Genomic DNA, 21,248 nt, shown 5'->3' with positions numbered 1-21,248 from the left:
TGCTCCTCCTCTGGTGTTGGGGGCAAATAAAGAGAAACATAAAAACTAATCTCGATATAACTGTTTTACAAAAATAGTTAACTGAAATCACTGTTAAAGTTGTATTTTCATTTTATTACCATGCACATTGCTCACTGGTGTAGGTTATCCCAGTTCTGCAGTGGTCTGTGTGTGTGTGTGTGTGTGCATGTATAGAGCCCTCTTGTTTAAGAAGTTGAATGGACATTTCTGTAGCCCTCATCTGGGCTCCTGCCCAGAAGAGCAGGTGATGAATTCCCGAGCACACTTAAAGTGCCGGCAGAGAGAAAGAGAGCGGATGGATAGATGGATGGATAGAAGGATGGATGGATGGTGTGTTTAGCAGCCAAATCTATTGCATAGTGTCCACCATAGTCTCACCAAGGCAGGTTGAAAAAGTAGCGCTGTTATGTGCCGGGCTTCTTTTCCCCCCTTTTCATCTGTTGTACCGTTTACATAAATGATTATTGGATATCTTATTATAATAAACTTTATTTAACAATAGTTTAGCCTGTAAAGCATTGTTAAACCAAACTCTAGGGCAAAGGGGTGGATCTTGTCGCAAAATGAACAGATTTAATCGGTTCTTCTATTTCACTCTTGCTTTATCACTTTTCATCTCCTTCCCATACCCCCCCCTTCTCTCTTTCACTCTCTCGCTCTCTCTCTGACCTCCATGTTGAGAACTGAGGATTAGAAAACAGGAACAGTGACAATTAAATAACAGTAACAATCGTAAAGAAGTAAAATAACACCAGTGAGATAACAAACAGCATTGTGTGTGCATGATTTTAGGTGAGTGTTGTACACTTCTCCTAATTTTGTGGCGGAGTTTGCATGTTTTCAAATGTTCTCCGTGCTTGGTGGGTTTCCTCCAGGTACTCCGGTTTCCTCCCACAGTCCAAAGACATGCAGATTAGGCTAATGGGTGTTCCCAAATTGCCTCGTGTGTAAATGAGTGTATGTACTGTATGTGTGCCGGTCTCCTGGGTGCAGCTCCAGGCCCTCCGCGACCCTGTATACAGGATTAAGCGATATAGAGCCATGAATGAGTGTAATATTGTGGCATGCTGTCCTTCAACATGCTGTATAGTACTGTGCAAAAGGTTTTAAGTCACCTTTGATTTCTTCATACTGTAGACAGAGTTCAAAGAGCCAGATTTTCTTGAATTTCTTTTTTTTTATGTAACCCTGACTTATAGTTCTCCAGGCTTTCTGAAGGACTTTTTTGATTTTAAGTCCAGTCCCTGACCACTTTCTTAAGATTTTTTTTTTTTTTGCTTTTTAAGCCATACAGTGAATTATGAATCAATCGAGCATAAAGCCATCTAACTTAAGGCATAAATTGCAAGGATGGAAATCACCAGTCACCTTTTGATTCTATACTATCACAATATTTACAGTAGGTGCCGATTCGATTAAAATTGTGATTATACAAGTATCACATTTTTTAAACTATATTTTTCCCTGATTTTGTTATAATTTTAAAGCTATAAAAATTTAAATGATTAATTAAATGTAGCCCATTACTTACAGCATTAGGTTTCTCATTTAAAAAAAAAAACCATGTATTTAAACAATACAAATTTCAAATACAAGAGGTTAACATTAAGCTTTACATTAAACAAAAATGTTCAATTTTTACTGAGTATCTCTGACCCCCACCACAATTATTATTTCTAAACAAACTTTGCCAATAATTCACCCCATCACACTGGATAAAAATGTGTACATAGTTCAGAGTGTTACTCCTGTGGGATTATAAAGAAATGGTGACATTTTACTGCCTCACATGCCTCTAAAGTCTCAAAGCTTAACTTAATAGTAAGCATGCGGGTCAAGAGGCTTCTAATGTGGGGCTTTTAACGCAAGCGATTTTCAACTAATTTGCACTTGTGTAAGTGAGTGTAATGAGTGACTAATTCGCTCACAGAGAAAAATGCAGATTGGAGGCTTTTAATGGACAGCATTTTTGATAATATAACGTGTTTCTGTTGCGCCACTTAGAAGCTTCTGCGCCCTGTACAAAATCGTTTATGCCTGAGGCTGATCATCCGATTACCGGTCATGGCCTGATAAGAAGACCGTTCTGGCTACTGGCCTATCAGCGGTTTATCTCTATTATAAATGTAAAAATAGTTTTTAAAAAATATTTTAAAATCAGAAAGAATCGCGATACATAACTGAATCTGATTAGTATACTGGTGATGCTGAGTGGATGGAACAGACGAGAGGGGAAATGAGGCTGCTGTAAGGTTGTTTGTTACATAAACCACCAGTTTTTAAGTTGTATCTTTAGGCACTTTGTAGTCCGATGCAGGAAAATATTAGTTCTGAAGCACAGTACTGTATATGTCATGCAAGCTTTGGAATCTGGTATACTCTGCCCTCTCTATCTCTCTCTAACTGGATTTCCACTGTGCTTACAATAAAGAGGCGCACTGGGATTTCCGTCTCTGATTTGGCATTGACAGCTTTGTCATTAAACATTATGTGGTTCATATCTAATTAGGATGGGACAGGGAAAAATGTTGAGTGCTGCCACAATGGCTTCAGCTTTTTTATTATTATTTAGCAGAATTTTTTTTACGTTAAACTGAATCCAAACCGGGTTTTTTTTCTCCTTTTATATATAAATTGTTCTTTTTTAAGGCAAGTGATCACTTTATAGTAATGTAGTACATGCTCCCTGAATAAAATGATTGAATCGAGAGTGTGTCCTTGTCCCTTTTTTTTAACAGAGCGATTAGCTTCCATAGATGGATGTAGAACACTCTTTAGAAGCTAAGAACACTTTATCCAAAAAAAAAAAAAACTCCAAATAACCATTTTCCTCTAAAAGTGCAGTGTTTTAAATTATGTAAATGAATTTTTAGTGTTGCCAAAAGTACTACAGCGCACCATAGTGGATTCATTGGTTTTTAAGAAAAGGATTTCTTATCTGTGTGCGTGTGTTTTATTTTGCTTAGATATCTTGGTTTTCTTATTACCCTTGGTTAAAGCATATCCACTTGAGCACACAAACAGGTCAGCAATAAATTGCTGTCCCTATACAGTAAGTACTTGCAAGTTTGAACAAACACACAGCAATTTAACATAGTGATTATTCTATTCGAGGTCAGACACTCCTGAGTTTTTGTGTCTGATTTGTTTATTTATTTTTTATTTTTTTGCCGTGCAGGAGTTACAGTTTGAGAGACTGACCAGAGAGCTGGAAGCCGAGCGGCAGATTGTGGCAACCCAGTTGGAGCGATGCAAACTGGGATCTGAGACTGGGAGCGTCAGCAGCATCAGGTGGGTGAACTGGAGCATGCTAAATTTATTTGCTGCTACAACTCTAACCTCGGCGCATAACCTCCTGAACCATGTCTCAAAGCCTGACTCACACACTTTTTGTCTTACAACAAATAGTCCTATCTAAACACTATGACGCTGTTAAATATAATACCATTCAAAAATTTTGGACACATCTATTAATTCAGTGTTTCTTGCTTTGTGGTTTATTTTTTTTACATTTAAAAGCAATACTGGAAATAAACTATAACTACTGTATAAAACAACACATGTGGCATTGGGTAATTCAATCAGTTGTTGTTGTTTTAAGACATGAAGGTCAGCTGTTCTGGGCATGTGCGAGTGTCATTACAGAGATTCCTTTTTAAAAAAGTTTCCAGACAGGATAGTGTTTGCATTAGTGCGTGTGTGTGAAATTAGTCCTATACAGTAGCCCCCTCCCTCCTCCTCTCCATACACATACTAATGGAAACACTCCTCTGTCGGAATTCTTTTCAAAGGTAAACTGCAGGTTATTTCTCTTTATTTTTACTTTATATTCTGTATTTATTCTTTTTATATGACTATTTCTAGGTTGTGGAACGAATCATCCGAGTTTCCAATATTTTTTATAGGGAAAAATTTGCTTTAATATTTGTTATACAAGCACGCTTCCGGAACAAATTATGCTCGCAATCCAAGGTTTAAATGTACCTGACACATCTCAATATCAAAAAGGAAATGATTGCATATTTTGGACGCCTTCAGCGATGTTTAACGATGAAGAAAGAGATAAAAATCAGGACCGACTGTGGAATTAGAAGGTGTGTCCAAACGTTTGCCTGGTGTTGTGACTTGTTTTTTGCGTTTATAGTTTAAAACAATGTTTCAGTGACACTGAAAACACTTTTACAAAAGAAGGGCTTCTATTCAAAAAACTAATTAGTAAGTGTTTCCTAGTAATCTCTGCTTCTTCCGCATTGTAGGCATCCAGTTATAATGTTCAACATCTTCCAAAAAAAGATGCTGACAAGATCTGATTCAGCACGTGAATGAGATTTAGTTCGGAGGAAATGTTAATCTGGCGCTCGCCATGCAAGTCATTAATTGTATTTTAGCCCAAGTCACAAGTAATCATCGTGATAAAGCGAAAAAGAATGACTCAGTCTTTTGGCCTATTTATAAAAGGCAGATTTGCTTTGTGTGTGTGTGTGTGTGTGTGTGTGTGTGTGTGTGTGTGTGTGTGTGTGTGCGCGCCAAGTTTCATAATATAACACTTCATTTCTGTAGGAGAAGGAATCTAAGTCAAATCTGGCCTGTTATTTGGAGTTCAGTTGCACTTCTTCTTTAAATGACAGCTTTGATAAAGCCGACTCATCATTCCAGTTACTGTATGAACCCCACGGTTTTTACATTGACACTGAACCGCCTTCTGGCTTAGCGGGTCATGCAAGATTACTTGACGAACAGCTCAGAACCACAAGCAAGCTGGCTTTATGCAAATATATTCACTCCACATTTACAAGATCCAGTGGTTTCAAATTCCCATTAGCTTTTACTAGTGACACTGTATTACACTTGTGTTACACTTTCATATCCTTTGCTTTCAGGGTCAGCAACATATCTGAAGTGATGAAATGACATCTAATGGTCTTATTAGACAGCATATAGTGGCCTGCATAAAAATCGAGAAAGGTTGACTTTAATTTTTTAAGCTTAAAAGGCTTTTTAGAATAAATATTTTTAAAAATCTGGGTTGGTAAACATCTTTTAAAAAATGATAAAATATTATGCTGGGAAAATATTTATGATGCCTTTGCCTCACTTTACCTCTCGTTCTATTAGGAAGAATGTCGTTTATGGAAGCATCTGTTGTAGTACTATTTCTTTTTAGCTTGAGGGCAAACTACCTGGCATCAGATCATAAATTCCACAAGGGGTTTAAGCTGAGAAATGGAGAAACTGGCACCGTAAAGAAGTCACATAGCTGCTTTTTGCGCTATATTGCTCGGATTGATTTTTTGAAATAGTTAACCACTTGAGAGCCGGACTCTACTGTATTTTGGCTGTACTGTTTGTCTTCATCAGCACCTGACAACTGTGGACTCATTCAATGTCCTTTGGCCAAAGTATTACACCTAGCAGTCTTCATATAAGGATCATGCACAGGATATACTGTATACAGTAGACAGGGGAAGATTTCATGTCCTTTATATGAGAATGTGTAAGTTGCAAGAGGTTGGTCCAATACAGAAGTGGTCAAAAAATCTATACACACTTTAAAATGCCCTTTTTTAAAAACTCGACCTGAATTATGGCAGCAGTGTGTAGTATCATGTACTGTAGTCAGCAGTACAGCAGTCGCACCATGGTAGATGCTGTCATGTGACCATTAGAAGACTTTCATGTTGATGTGTACAAGTTCCGTATAGTTTTTGTTTAGTAATTTCTGAATTTCGGACTCCGCGACTCCCAGAGCCAACGCCCCAAACATCCGCTCGTACGAGTTTTCTGTTGAGCTTCATCCTACTGTGTGGAGCTGTCTCACCTAAACAGTGTCTGCCCAGCCCAGCTCAGTTCAGCTCAGAGAGGGTGTATTAAGCCAAAGCTGTTAGACTGCTTTGCTGCCAGATAAAGTCCAACAGACTCCCGCACTGTATACCGACTCTCAGCACTCAGACAGCATTGCGGATGCTGTGGTTGACAGGAACAAGATGATTACGGTATACAGTTTCTAATGAGGTATCTGCACCTTCAGGACTTTCAAAGAATGAAGATTTAACTTCATATGTGTTTTGGCTTGCTTCCTATTACTAAAAGTTGAAATTAGAGAGACTAGATAGGTGGCGTTTGGAAAGTTCTCAGAGTGATGGCTGATGTAATTAACATTTTCCACTCTGAGCAAGCTGATGTGCTTAAGTTCATTTGTGCATACAGTAAGCTGGGCTATTTGTTTAGGGCTCTGCAAAGGGTAAGTTTGCAATGGCTCAAGGTTGATGTCCAGTACATGTACTGAAATGTAAAACTTCAAATTCGAATGCAGATTGTTAAAATAGTTCTTAGTCTACAGTGCTAGCCAAAAGTTTGGAGTCGCTCATCGTCTATACCACTTCATCCTGTATACAGGGTCATGGGGGCCTGGAGTCTATCCCAGGAGACTCAGGGCATGAGGCGGGGTAAATTCTGGATGGGGTGCCAATCCATCGCAGAGCACACACATGCACACACTCACATGCTTATTTACACAGTAGGGAACGTGGTAATGCCAATTAGCCGAGTCTGCATGTCTTTGGACTGTGGGAGGAAACCTGGAGCACCCAGAGGAAACCCAAGCACAGGGAAAACATGCAAACTCCATGCATAGAGGGGCGGGAATCGAACCTGGATCCTGGAGGTGCAAGACGAAAGTGCTAACCACTATTTTCTACTGTACATTCAAGAAGAATACTAGAGATTTTAAAACTATTAAATAACACATATTATTAGGGCTGAAACGATTCCTCGAGTAAATCGAGTAATTCGATTACAAAAAATTATTGAGGCAAAGTCTTCTGGTCCGAAGCTTCGTTAAATTAATTTTAGAAGCTTGCAGTATGTTTTTGCGCAATTATTTGTCGACAGCGCGTTTTTGACAAAGTGCGCTCCCGGATGCAAGCCGCCAGTAAACACCAACGAAGAAGAAGCGCTTACGTCACCCAAAAGGCGGAAGAAGACTCAAACAGTTACCTGTGAATTGATTTAATAAAGCACTCTGTTACGGGCTGCAAAATGAATGGGAGCGATACAAATATCAGCGAGCCAAGAGATGAAAAAAACAGCAAGAGAAAATGACAGAAATTGTCAGTAAAGGCTTATGTTATGTCTGAGCTGTAGATTTTGAAGCTTTAAGTTCTAAAGGTTTAGTTGCATACCTCAGTGTTTTTCTATAATAATTTATTTAAATGTGTGCCTTAGTTTTTTTTATCCTTAAAGTTATATGAAATACCTTTTTTTTTTTTTTTTAGTTTTTGCATCCGAAAAAGGCTTTAAAATAGGAATGTATGGCCCTGTAATGCACTTAATTTATCACAGTCAACTTTAATACCCCTATCTCACCTACGCGGCCCGGATGTAGGGCTGGATGTAGGGCTCATCATGATTCAACTTGAGTTTTGGCGCTGCGATTACGTTTCCATCTTACCTCGCAAAAAATTAAACATGTTTAAGCTGCCTTAAAAACATGTTTAAACCTTCCGGACCTTGCAGAACTTCGCGGAACGTCTGCGGGCAATCGGTGGCAACGGTGCCTAACACTGCATCTCACTGCGAGTCAAACCGCATAGGTGAGATGGGGGTATAAGCTATTCCTTGTATCGTGAATAATGACAATGTTTATTTTTGATAAAAGTAGATTTTTCTTAAAATAAAACTAATTAATAACTAATTAATTAATCTTTGCTTCTCTTATATATTTAACATTGCTGTTTAATTAAGCAAAATGACATTTTACCCGATTGCTCGATTAATCGATGAAATTTTTGGTAGAATACTCGATTAGATTAGATTAGATTAGATTAGATTACTAAACTATTCGATAGCTACAGCCCTACATATGATATTAAATAATTAACTCAGATAAATAACAGCCAGATGTTTTTTTAAGACATTTTTTTTATTCCAGAACAGTCAGTTGACTGTTCTGGAATAGTTCTTGCAAGAACGGTATTGTGAAGTGTATTTCCAAAACCCATCAAGCACCATGATGAAACGTACCTCTGCTGCAGAGGAGAGGTTAATTTAGAGTTACCAGCCTGAAAAATCACCAATTTACAGCAACGTTATGAAAGCTTTACAGAGGAGAAGTAGCAGACACATCTCAGTATCAACCGTTCAAAGGAGATTATTGAATATTTTTGGACGCATTACAACGTAGAAAGAAGTAAACATCAGGAACGACCATGAGATTAGAAGGTGTGTCCAAACCTTTGACTGTTAGCGTATATTAATAATGTATGGCCTTGTTAGTCTCCTAAGCTGCTAAAATGTAAAAAGCTAAAATATACCACTGACATCTTTATGCATGTCCTGGATGATGCATTTATCTGCCAAGTTGATGTATAGATAGCATCAGATCCCAACGATGTTTGACAGTAGAGGTCAGCTCTATATCACACCGCAGGATATAAATCCTTATAATTTTGTATGCAGTCTATATAAAATAAATGTCTATCGAGCAGACACATGGCCACAAACATAAACTAGCACACTGTAGTTTTTATCCTCCTTGTCACTCAGATGCCACAGTCCAGGCTTTTTGCTATTGATCCGAGGACGTGACAGGTTTGAAGGGTGCTGCGTTTGAAGTCCAAAAGTACTGTAGGTGCTGAGAGCAATAAAAGCTCCGCGAAATCCTCCCCTGTCTGCTCGCGTACCCCGGGGTGTCTGCATTCTGGATATTAGTCTTATTAAGACTGTCTGCCACTCTGCCTGACTCATACTAAGTGCCAGGCGTACAGTAAGAGGGGAGACAGAGCATATTGATTTGGCAGCCATTCGGTGTTGTTTAAGAGGAGATGAAAGCCTGGCTCTGCCCAGGCTGAGTGACTTCAGCTTAACATGGCTGATTTAAGCCCAGTCTGTCTGCAAGGCAGTGTAAGAGACAAGAGTTCTCCAGCGTCCCTGCTACAGGGGGCAGCCAGAATAGTGAAAAGGGTTGAACAGCAGGGTTTCACAGACAGAAAGGTGCGAGACGCATTCATTAAAATATTGTTAGTAGGCTACAATATTAAACTTGGTGACAAGGAATAAAAGCAGAACAGATAGCATAATTTGGATTATAATAAAATAAAAACTGTCAGTAAATAGGAACAGCGTCTTCTTAAATATTTGATTCTCAAACTGATTAAAAAAATAAAACTTAATAATGGAATATGTCTGCAAGTTCTAGATCTAGGTTTTTATGACTGTGCACAAATTGCATGATGCTCAAATGTTATACCAGAAAAAAAAAAACAAGCCTTCTAACATTAGGCTGCTTTAACAGCTCATTATCACATCTGAAGCTGAGCCTTCAGTGGCATGTGAGATTTGCAGAGCGTGAGTCGGCAGCACACACAGGGAGGAGTGGGTTGTGTGGTTGTTTGATAGCTTTACATAGCGAGAGCGTGCCAGCTGGAACATCACTGCAGGGTGATGGCATGTGCCCTGCTTACCATGTGACAGCCAGCGAGAAGGATTTTTGCGGCGTGAGACAGAGCTGCGGTAGAGTGCCACGGTTTCGAACGATGCCCGGAGAAGCCGTGAGACAAACCCGCATGGACCAACTGTTCGAACCAACTGTTCCTGTCCTGCATATAGGACGGTATGACATGAAACTGTTTCGCACCAGTAAATGGTACGTCCTTCAGATCGCACAATCGGAAAAACTGTTTTGCTTTCATCGAACCATAATTTGTTCATACAGTGCCTTGAACATGTACTGTATTCGTACCTCTTGGAATTTTTTCAGGTTGCAACCACAAACTTTAATGTATTTTATTGGGCACATAATTGTGAAGTGGGGGGAAAATGATAAACAGTTTACAAATAAAAATCATTGTGTGCATTTGTGTTCAGCCCCCTTTACTCTCAAACCCCAGTGGAACCCATTGCCTTCAGAAGTCACCTCTCCAAATCCCAATAAAATACATTGACGTTTGTGGTTGTAACAAACGTGACAAAATGTGAAAAAGTTCAAGGGGTGTGAATACTTTTTCAATGCACTGTATATTCATTTATTTCCAGTAGCCATTTTAGACTGGTCAGGGTCGCAGTGGATCTGGATACATGGGGCGCTGGCAGTAAAAGTACATATTATCTTTATAAAGATAATTATTAACAAGTCCTTAAAAGAAGTTTAATTAATTACAGATATTATCCTTGAAAAAGTTGTTTTGCTCTCAGTTTTCATGATCGTTTACTGTTTCCTTTCGCATGAGCTCTAATTCCAAGATTTCACGCATCATATAAAATCTAGTTTATACAGTGGAGAAAAAGAGCATCCCACACAAAAGACACAGATAGTTGTTGAGCTGCAAAGGCCATGCAACAGTTAAAAAGATGAACTACATAAGCAGTTAAAAATACCATTAAGCACAATCAAGGCCATGATAAAAGGTTTCAAAAGTAGGATGGTGAGTTAAAGTAAACCTTTTTTTAACACGTTTGAAAATGCACAGTTCATTCGTTCATCTATCTAATAGATGCCAGCCCTCCATAAAAAAAATGTTTGGTTGAAGGCTGCAAACCCCAGTGTAAAAAAAAAAATGGAGGTGATTCTTTGATGCTGTGGTCCAGTAACTCTTGTGAAGATTGTTGGTATCATGAATCTTTCCAACAATCAATGAAATCAATTAGTGCTGTTTTTCACCTAATGTTCATGGTCAGGTTGCATGAAATTTGCAGACTGTTGTACTTTTGTAGTACCATGAACCGGTGGGTTGGAACTAATATTGGGTTGTTTTCAGTTATTGGGCTCGGCCCTTTATTTCCAGTGCAAGGAACTCTTAATGCTTCAGCATAACAAGGCATTTTGGACAGTTTCATGCCCCCAACTTAGTGGGAACAGTTTGGGGACGGCCCTTTCCTGGTCCAACATGATTGTGCACAAAGCAAGGTCCATAAAGACACGGTTGAGTGAGTTTGGTGTGGAATAACTTGACTGGCCTGACCTCAACCCCATAGAACACCTTTGGGATGAATTAGAGTGGAGACTGCGAGCCAGACCTTCTCGTCCAACATCAGTGTCTGACCTCACAGATGCGCTTCTGGTAAAATGGTCCAAAATTCCCATCAACACCCCCCTAAGCCTTGTGGAAAGGCTTCACAGAAGAGCTGAAGCTGTAATAGCTGCAAAGAAAAATATGTTTTACAGGCGAAAGCACCCTGTTAATGAGAAGAATAATGAGAATCTTTACTAACATGGTGAGCAGAAAGGCATCAGGACACACAACATGTTGAGCCTTGAGGTAGATCGGCTACCACAACAGAAGATCACACAGGGTTCCACTCAACTGATGGAATATTTTGTGAGATGGAGTGTCCATGGCAAAAGACTTCTACTGTTTCTACATCTAGTTATGACCCCCTCTGCCCTCTGGCCCTGTCTAACCCATCCTGGTGTCCCGCTTCTGGCTGGAGATCTCGTCGCATGAACGCCCCGTGTGGTCTGCTTGGGATGTGTGTGGTGACTGGGGACGGTTCCAGTTTTCCACAAAGACAGTCCTGGACTCGGCCGATGCTGACAGCTGTTCTCTAAGGACTTGTGACTTTAGTCGCTTGATAGTTCAGGACGGGAATTTCTCACAGTCTACCTGAGCCGCCAATAATGAACTGGACTCCATATTCTTAAAGACTTAGACTGAACTTCCAGCCTCTCATCACCCAAATGAGGATGGGTATTGAGTCTGGTTCTTCTCAAGGTATCTTCCTACTGCCATCTCAGGGAGTTTTTTCTTGCCACTGTCACCTTTATCCCCAGCTTGCTCATCAGGGTCAATCTTATCAATTTGATTCATACACATTCACATTTTATACAAACTTTAATAATTCTTTTGATTGTGTAAAGCTGCTTTGCGACAATGTCAATTATTAAAAGCGCTATACAAATAAAATTGAATTGAATTGAATTATGACAGTCAGGTAGAAATCTTTTGCAGAACACAACAGACATGTCTTTTTTGGAAGTGTGGTCAGTACAGCCTGTTGCTCGAGCTAGCTCTGATTCCCTTTTACTGCCAAAAGGAAGCAGTGATGAAGTTATAACGTGATGTGGTGCTTTCTCCGACTATGAGCCAGACAGCATGACTCAGGAATCTCTGCTTTATTCACGCTTTTATCACTCGCGCTCTCTTTTTTTCTTTTTTTTTTTTCTTTTTTTTGTTGACCTCTGTCAGCATCTTTCTTTTTCCATATTTTTCCTCTTATCTTTTTGTTGTATCTTAATCATTAAACAAGACAGAATTTACTACACACACACACCACTGCGCTCTCAAATGTCTCGACTTCTTGCTCTCTGTTGTCTTAGTTCTTAAGAAGAAAATGTTCACACTGCTGACCCTGCGACTCCCTTGTCCAGGAAACTCGAGCCTTATTCTCAGAATGCAAATTATTAAATGGATTAAATATCCGGATTTATCCGCAACGCCGGCACGCTTTCTTGTAAGCCAGTGTCTGAATTTAGGTCTCTGTTTCATACAGCAGCAAAAGCTGGAACTTGTGTGTCCGTTTGCTCCAGTGCTGGCTGATGGGTGGCCTGGCTTTGTTTTTCATGGATGAGTGCTTCTGATCGGCACTCATTACTGCCATTATAGGAATCCCTTTCACATGCTGTATTAGGCACCAGCTTCTGCTGTGTCTGGAGCTTCAGGGTGGTTCAGTCAGAAGAGACATGACAAGAAGACTTTACCTCCCGTGGTATATTTTTTAAAGATCGTTTTCTACATGCCGATTATATGGCTGGGACATGAGTGGGCCATTCTCAAGGTTTTTTTTTTGTTTTGCATTAGCACTCAGAAACCCTCTCTGCAGCTGGCCAACTATTAGATTCCACCTCCCTCCATTCTTGTTCCTCTCTTTCTCCTTTTGTGTTAAAAGACCTAGTGACCCTCACCAGTGCTGGGCCTGACTCTCTCAATCTCCCTTTCCCTCACCCTCCCTCTCTCTTCCTTTTCAAATGCAATAAGAGCTTTGCTGTGACCTGTCATAGCATACTCTTCTCTCTTTTAGTCTTCATTCTTGTCTTTCTGTCCTTTCACTCTCTAGGGCACTCATGCACAGTCTTTGATTCAGCTTTAACTATATAATCGATAGCAACAAAAAAAATAAACAATTAACCTTTAAGATTTATTAATTGAAACAGAATGTATCATTATATGGAATTATTTTAAATTAGAGAAGGGTTTTTGGTTATACTGGTTTGGACATGAACACCACCAGCAAATAGCACTCTCTCACTCATTCATCGTTTTATATCGCTTTATATACAGTAGCTTTATTATAATCCTGTATACATAGTTGCTGGGGGCCTGGAACCTATCCCAGGAGACTTACTGTAGGGCATGAGATGGGATACACCCCGGACAGTGCCAATCCATCGCAGGGCACACACACATACACAGCAATTTGAGAACATTAGTTAGACTAATCTGCATGTCTCTGGACTGTGGGAAGAAACCCGAAAGGAAACCCACCAAGCACGGGGAGAATATGCAAACTCCATGCACACAGACCTAAGGATCCTGGAGGTGCAAGGCGACAGTGCTAAAGACTGTGCCACCAAGTATCCTAGTAAGCCCTTTAGTTTTTAATCAGTGTTAAATAATATATTTTTAAAAGCATGCATGTGATTGGGGCAAGGGTTGCTCTATTGTTAATGTGTTGGATTAATGACCGGAAGGTCATCGGTTCAACCTCCACCACCACCATGTTGCCACTATTAGGCACTATGGATAAGGGCGTCTGCTAAATGTTGTAATTGATTGAAAGTTTAGTATTAACTATCAAAAGAGTCGACAGAATCTTTTACAATTGAAGTGTTCTCGTCTAAATCACAGTTGTGTAACTGAGTGACTTTTGTCTTTATGGAAATGGGATCAGTAAATAAGACTGATTAACTGCTGACCACATGCTGACCCTCAACATTCCGGTGCTCTTAGCTTAACAATAGTGACATTATTGATAATGATGATAATTATCCATTCCTCTATCCAGTCTTACCAAACGTGATTCCCGCGCACGCAGCTGTATTTAGAACCGCTGACCTGCTGTCCCAGATGCGATATTGATTGCTAGCGTAAATTATTACGGTTCATCTATTTGTGTTCCGAACCATTCCGAACAGTCAATTCCGAGCAATTGTTTAACATCTTTTATTGGCCACCAAAAAGCGACTTTCTCATTAAGCCCAGCGCTTAAGCGTTTAGTGAAATTGCTTGTAGCTCATCTCTTTTCATGCAGGCAGTCTGTGTGGGAATTGTTCACGGCGTAATTGCTGATAAATGGCTGAACTTTGGTGAGGAACACGCCACAGACTTATTAACATGTTTTGTTTTCTCCTGTGAATCAGAACCGTTGCACAATTCTGGTCGCGCTTGCGTTGTAAATTTGCACACACACACACACACACGCACACAGGAGGAGAAAATCAATACAATGATTTAGCATCCGCAGCGTGGCTGAGGGACAATGAGCAAGTATTTAACCTCTCAATGGCTCCAGGGCCCAAGCAGAGTCCTGTTTACTGTACACCCTTATTCCAGATCATTGATCAGCGGAATGCTGGTCCTCAACCCCACTTTTTTTTTTCCTTCTCTTTCTAATCTATATTCATGATTAACTCTCTTTGAGCTTTTAGCATCCTTCATTGATTGTCACATGGTTTCTGTTTCAAAAAGTGTTACGCACTAAAACAGCCCTATTTTCAGAGTCACAAATATATACATACTTAATCAATTTAGTCAAGCATTTATTTTTTTTCTGCCGTATTTAAATTGAATTTGTGCAGCGTCCTTAATGATCCATATATTATTACAAACCTAATTTGATTTGTTCGTTCTCTTTCTGCAGTTCTGCTGATGAGAAGTTTCGCTGGAACAATCAAGGTAAACTAGACATGTTCTTTGCTTCCTTTAAATAACATCCAACTTTTTGTATCCTGATATGCCGTAATGGAATTCTGTACCCTTTTAGTAGTCGAACATTGTGTCTTACTAATGATTTGAGACGTATTGAATGGCGTTGTGTTAGACGAGGAAGTGGTTAGCATACTGCTTGGAGCTGAGAGCTGACAGCTGTCACCATCTGTCAGGGTCACGTTTCAAGCCGAACCGCACACATCAAACCAAAATACAGTCCTTTCAGAATGAATTGATTGGATTATGACAGAAACCTTAGCCAAAGACATGGCCTCCACCTTAGAGCCAAACAAGCACACGGTTGATGTATGGACTATGCCAAGTGTGTGCATTATTTATGAGAGCAAGTGGGTGGTCAACTCCACAGTTTTGAACTCTGAGCCAGGTACAGTGAAAGGGGCCGCATTAATCAGTGCAGTTAATCAAGAAAAATAACATGACGGATGGGAGCTAGTGTAGAGAATGTAATTAGTGGAACAGGATCCTGTAATGTCTCTTCCTAGCAGGTAGGTAATTGTACATAGGAAAGTCAAAGGAGCGAAAGATTCGAGTAACAAATGACATCAGTGTTCTCCTAAAAAAAAATGCTTTTTCGATTGAATTTTCTCAACTTGATAGTTGTAAGAACAATCTAAATATCTAAACAATTCTAAATAAACTCAATCTAAGGGACATAATTGAAGTTTCATTTAAGGTTAAAGTGATAGTTATAAACAGTGAGTCCCCTACATACGAACATTCGAGTTACGAACATGTGGCACAGCGGTAAACAACCTCGCCTATCATCCGGAGATCTCAAGTTCGAATCCCGGGTGATGCAGCCAGGTTCTCGAGAGATCTGTTTGGTCGAGCTCTCTGAGAGGGGAGGGATGGGAGGCACTTACTGTAGCTTTCACATTAATCACGACTCTACAGCCAATCATGGGCATCTATGAACAAGCGCAAAGAATGGATAGCCACATGTCATTTAAAAAACACTGTACTGTAATATACTGTACACTCTAGCTAATAGTGTTAGTTAGTATCCTACTACCTAGGCAATGCTAATTGGAATTAGTAAAAAAGCTCTCGGAACGGATCTCGTTCTTATGTTGGGGACTTATTGTCATCATCACATTCATGATTCATGAGGCCAGTGTGTAAAAATAAAATATTGGCCGATTTGATCACGCAGTATATCGTATGCAGCAAAGTCTGAAATCAGGGGGAAAAAAGTTTGACTTTGCTGGCATATATTCCTCTGTGACAGTCTTGGCTGTTTTTTTTCCTCCCTCTCTTGCAGTTCTGTAGATGAGAAATTAAATTGCATGAGATCGAGTGCTGGCTTTTTCGGCCGCTTTTGCATTTTGTTGTTGTTCAGTCCTAAAACCAGAACCAATGTAATTCCTTTCTCATGACCTCTGCCTTTGTGTGTAGACGGACAAAAGGACATAGAAGAAGAGCTCACCACTGGGCTGGAGCTGGTGGACTCCTGCATCAGATCTCTGCAAGAATCTGGCATTCTGGATTCCCAGGAGTTTGCAGCAGGTGAAAGTAAGAACTGTAGTGATGGTTGAAATAAGGAATGGCAATAGTAGTAAGTATACTTGCACAGGGATCCTATGGGACCCAATAAAAAGCAGCAGGAGAAGGTGTTTTTTATTTTCGTTGTGGACTGGGACAGACAGTCACATATGAAGTTTGTGCGAGAAAGAAAATCCATGTTTATTAACGGGAGAGTGTATTTGGTGCTCTTGCAGGCCTGTGTAATACGTTTTATTGCTTTCTTTCACACATCATTAGTAACTGCTTTATCCTGGCCAAGGTCATGGTGGTTTAAATGACTAAATTTTATATATTTGGAAAAATACCGAGATCAGGTGCAAACAATAATAATGGTAGGAGCAAGCAGTGTTGTTCAAGACTCTTGGGGAATTGCGCAGTATTGGCAAAAGTCCTTCAGAAGTGGCTGTAGGTTGATAGGGGTTGAGCCACATAGAAATAATGAGGTAAAGGATGAGTAGCAGTAGTTAGGTAGTGGTTAAGTGGCGAAGGTGTAGTATCACATAGTAATGAGGTAGACGTTGATAAGCATTAGTTCGGAAGGTTTTAAGTGGTTTAGCAGTAATGCAGTCATGTTTGAATGGCAGGGGTTATCTATCTATGCATAACAGAAATGAGGTAGAAGTTAGATATCACTATTACGTATTACTATTAAGGTAGAGAGGGAATAGCAGCGGTGACATAAGTAAAGTGGCTGTAGTGGAGTAAAGGATAGAAGCAGTAGTAAGGTAGATCTGTGGCAGTAATGACATAGAGCTAGAATGGCCGTGTTAAGGTAACTATTAAGTGACAGTGGTAAGGAAAGGGTAGTAATGCAGCAGTGAGGTCAAATAGCAGTAAAGAGATAGGAATACCATGACAGTAGTGAAGTAGACGTAGTATGGCAGTAGTGAGGTAGAGGTGTAGAGTGAAAGTAGTGAAGGTTGTGGTAGAGTGAGTTACTCAAGAGTTGAGTAAAAGTAGCAAAGAGGTAGAGTGGCAGTAGTTGAGGTAAAGTGGGGGCGGAAGTTGTGGTAGCAGTTGAATAAAATTACCAAGGTAGAAGTAAAGTGGCTGTAGTTGAGGTCGAGTGGCTGTAGTTGAGGTCGAGTGGCTGTAGTTGAGGTCGAGTGGCTGTAGTTGAGGTCGAGTGGCTGTAGTTGAGGCTGAGTGGCTGTAGTTGAGGCTGAGTGGCTGTAGTTGAGGCTGAGTGGCTGTAGTTGAGGCTGAGTGGCTGTAGTTGAGGTCGAGTGGCTGTAGTTGAGGTCGAGTGGCTGTAGTTGAGGTCGAGTGGCTGTAGTTGAGGTCGAGTGGCTGTAGTTGAGGTCGAGTGGCTGTAGTTGAGGTCGAGTGGCTGTAGTTGAGGCTGAGTGGCTGTAGTTGCGGCTGAGTGGCTGTAGTTGAGGCTGAGTGGCTGTAGCTGAGGCTGAGTGGCTGTAGCTGAGGTTGAGTGGCTGTAGCTGAGGTTGAGTGGCTGTAGCTAAGGTTGAGTGGCTGTAGCTGAGGTTGAGTGGTTGTAGCTGAGGTTGAGATTGAGTGGCTGTAGCTGAGGTAGAAGTTAAAGTAAAAGTACAAGGTAGGGGTAGAGATAGCTCAGTAGTTGAGCTAGCAGTTGTGTAAAATTAGCGATGTTAAGGTAGAGTGGCAGTTCAGGTAGCGGTTAAGTCAACGTCATAAGATAGAGGTAGAGTCTCAGTAGTGAGATAAAGGTAGAGCAGCAGGAGTTAAGGTAGCACTTGAGATACAGTTGTAGTTGAGTGAAGGTATCAAAGTAAAACGTCAGAAGGGTAGTAATTGAGTTGCCTAGGAAAGGCAGCATGCAGGATCAGTATCCATGTGCACTTACCTGAAGAGCTCTGTTCTAAATGATATAACATATATGAGATGTGTACTTACAGATAGATGTGCTGACAGAATACTATTCGGAGTAGGAACTGAATCTGAGTGATGGGTATGAGGATTGAATCTGCCAGATGCAGGCACAGATAATGGAGGCTTGCAGGTGTTTGCCGCTCAGGGCCTGCTCTCTCTGTGGTTGCTATTCAACTCCTTTCACTAAGAGAATCCTCTGCCCTCTGCTGTATTCAGAGCATGTGGCACAGAGCGCTACCTGTTATGCCACATTATGAATGTCAATAGCTGCATGTGTGAATTGCAGCTCTTGACCATAAGTGGGCTATGACATTGCTCTCGGTTTGTGGCTTTTTCTTCACGCCTACAAATTGGGGCACAAATAATATCATTCCGAAGTAATCACATGTGTATTCACTGCACTGAAAAGATCAGGCTGATCTCATGTAAAACAGGCAGATGCATACAGCATTAGGGATAGACAAATTCGGGAAGGTTCAGAAAAGCTTTCAAATGGTATTTGCTCGATAAATAAAAAAATGGTTGAGGAATATATTTATGTATATATTTTTGGATAACTTTTATACCTAAATTACCTTTAACATCTTGTAGTTTAAGTTGTTTTGCATGAGAATAAAAAAAAATTGTCCAGATGGTCATAATAGAATCTTGATGTTTGTAAATGTGAAATTAGGTCAAGCAGAAAATAAATAACTTGGAGTGACTCTTGCAAGACGGACAACTCTATCCCAACCTCTATGTCTTGATGGAGTCATTTTGTATCTCTACATCCCTGTAAAACAGATAGCCCTTCGTGGCACTGACTGGCACCTATCGTTTGTGAAGCATGTATTTCGTTAGAGCAGAAGCTTTTGTGTCAGAGCTTGTGCCTCCGGATCAGCATGAGCTCTCAGAACCAGCCGAGCAGCTCAGCCTCCTTCTGTGTCTAAGAGGAAGAGGCGGATTGGCAAACGTGATTTCTGCTCCTGCTGGCCCCATTCTTCATGACATGAGCTCACTGACTTCTCCAGTCCTGATTAATTATACATGCCCACTACATCCATCTCCATTCTCAAACCTGGGAGGGAGACAGCCAAAAGAGGGAAAGAGAGAATACATAAAGAGGAGCAGCGTGGATAATAGCGATGGAGGGCGAGAAGGGAAAGACATGCAAGAAAAACGTTGTGTTAGTTGAGAGACGGATGGTGAGAAAACAGGGCAATATGTGATGAGGGAGCCTGAAAATCTGTTGGGGGAAAACAAGCAAGGAAGGAAAGAAATTTGAGGTGGTGTAGGTGGAGTATTGCATTATACTTTACACTTTTTTTTTTTGTCGAGGAAAAAAAAAAAAAAAGAATAAAGGAACAGTAAAGGATCCTTATTTCAAACATGTTTTGTCTTCCCCCGCCCAGGAGCCGGCATCCTGTCCCAAAGTGCTTTACAGCTCAATAACCAGGAGGGTACCTTCCCCTATGCTGCTGGTTACCATAGCAGCCAGACCCTGGCCCTGGGAGACCCGGCGACCTCCCAACCCCTAGCACGCGGTGCTCAGGTGGGAGGAGCCGTGCACAGCTACAATCAGGTAGGACTCGGTTACTATTCCCTTTGGAAATCCAATACTACAATGCTAGATTACACTCCTAGTCACGGGACTCAGCTCTCAGTGGGGTTGCCTCTTTAGGGTTCCTTTGAAAAGTTCATTCAAATTGTAATGTTTCAGCAAATTCATTTGAATATTAATGGACCCAATGTTTAATGTCATTTTATTTGAATTGCCCATGGGATTATTAATTGTAATTGTATGGATAGTCCAGGTTATGGTTGTTTATGTTTAGTCAACAATTTATAGACCCTAAACTTCTTTCTTTTTGCTTGAACCTTATTCTTATGTTTGTTAAAGTAAGTGGTACCTGTACTTTTATGCTGTTAAAATAAAACAAGCATTTGCAGTAGTGTTACACTGTGCATTTGAATTGCATAGATCAGTGATTCTCAGCATGGGATCTGGTCATCCCCAGGGGTCTGTTAAGCATAGCTAGTGGGTCCCTGGTTTATTCATGGAAAGCACAACTCACCATTATTAAGGTTTTACATTCATTTTTGACTGTATATAATGATAAGATTATTGGATTGGTCACTTGGTTTTAAATGCGCTTAATCCAAAGCAATGTAGCAAAAAAGGGGCAAAAATAACTTCAAATCAGATCTAGAGAGTTTTGGTTGTTTTGGAATAAAAAAGGGATAGATACAGTATATAAATACATACATGCATAGATTCATGACACCATTTGCACATTACAGGAACTCCGCTGGGAGTTATTGCTACGTCCCCTGTAATGTGAACAGTTACTGGTCAGTTATAGTCCTGACTTCACTGCGAGCCATTGCCACATGCTTGGGGCTTTAAAGGAGTTCCTGGGAGGCCAGCGTTTCAGATGTTAAGCAGGAGCCGATCATGGCTCCGGCATACTAAGAAAACTTTTTACCTTGATGGTATCCAAGCAGTTGTAAAACGCTGGGATAAGTGCATTAGTGTAGCAGGGGATTATATGGAGAAATAAAGGGAGTTTTTATTCTCAAATTCGAATTTTATTCGTCACATACACAGTCATACACAGTACGATATGCAGTAAAATGCTTGGAGAAATGCTCTCATAACTGTGTTCTGTTATTCTGCACAATCAAAAGTCCTGATTTGACTCGAACACATCTTGTATACTTAATGTATCATGAGATTTTATATTTTATATTTTTTGCAGTAATGTTTTTGATGGTTTTATGTCTGTGGCATCTGCTACTACTGAATTTACAAATAAAATAAAAAAAGCTCCTTAAAAACACATGATTGATCACAAGAGTGACAAGCAACACATCTGCTCACAGTAACTGGGTCTAAAGTCAGACACAACTTCTTTAACACAACTTATTCCTCAC

The 21,248-nt window shown here is 40.3% G+C and overlaps 1 protein-coding gene across 5 annotated transcripts in view; it reads left to right on the top strand.

Annotated features, from left to right (window-relative positions):
• The window catches only part of ctnnd2b (catenin (cadherin-associated protein), delta 2b), a 77,880-nt gene that overhangs the window by 14,303 nt on the left and 42,329 nt on the right, over positions 1 to 21,248 (top strand). For 4 of the 5 annotated variants that reach the window (XM_053493902.1, XM_053493893.1, XM_053493885.1 and 1 more), the window contains exons 2-5: positions 3,200 to 3,312; positions 14,875 to 14,909; positions 16,359 to 16,475; positions 19,727 to 19,896. In XM_053493902.1, coding sequence (XP_053349877.1) covers positions 3,200 to 3,312; positions 14,875 to 14,909; positions 16,359 to 16,475; positions 19,727 to 19,896 — 435 coding nt within the window. The remainder of the gene's footprint in view (positions 1 to 3,199; positions 3,313 to 14,874; positions 14,910 to 16,358; positions 16,476 to 19,726; positions 19,897 to 21,248) is intronic. The other variant, XM_053493877.1, reaches the window with a different exon arrangement.

This window comes from Clarias gariepinus, chromosome 1, assembly GCF_024256425.1.
Source record: "Clarias gariepinus isolate MV-2021 ecotype Netherlands chromosome 1, CGAR_prim_01v2, whole genome shotgun sequence".
NCBI classification, from domain to species: domain Eukaryota; kingdom Metazoa; phylum Chordata; class Actinopteri; order Siluriformes; family Clariidae; genus Clarias; species Clarias gariepinus.
This window is presented reverse-complemented; position numbering and strand designations above follow the sequence as displayed.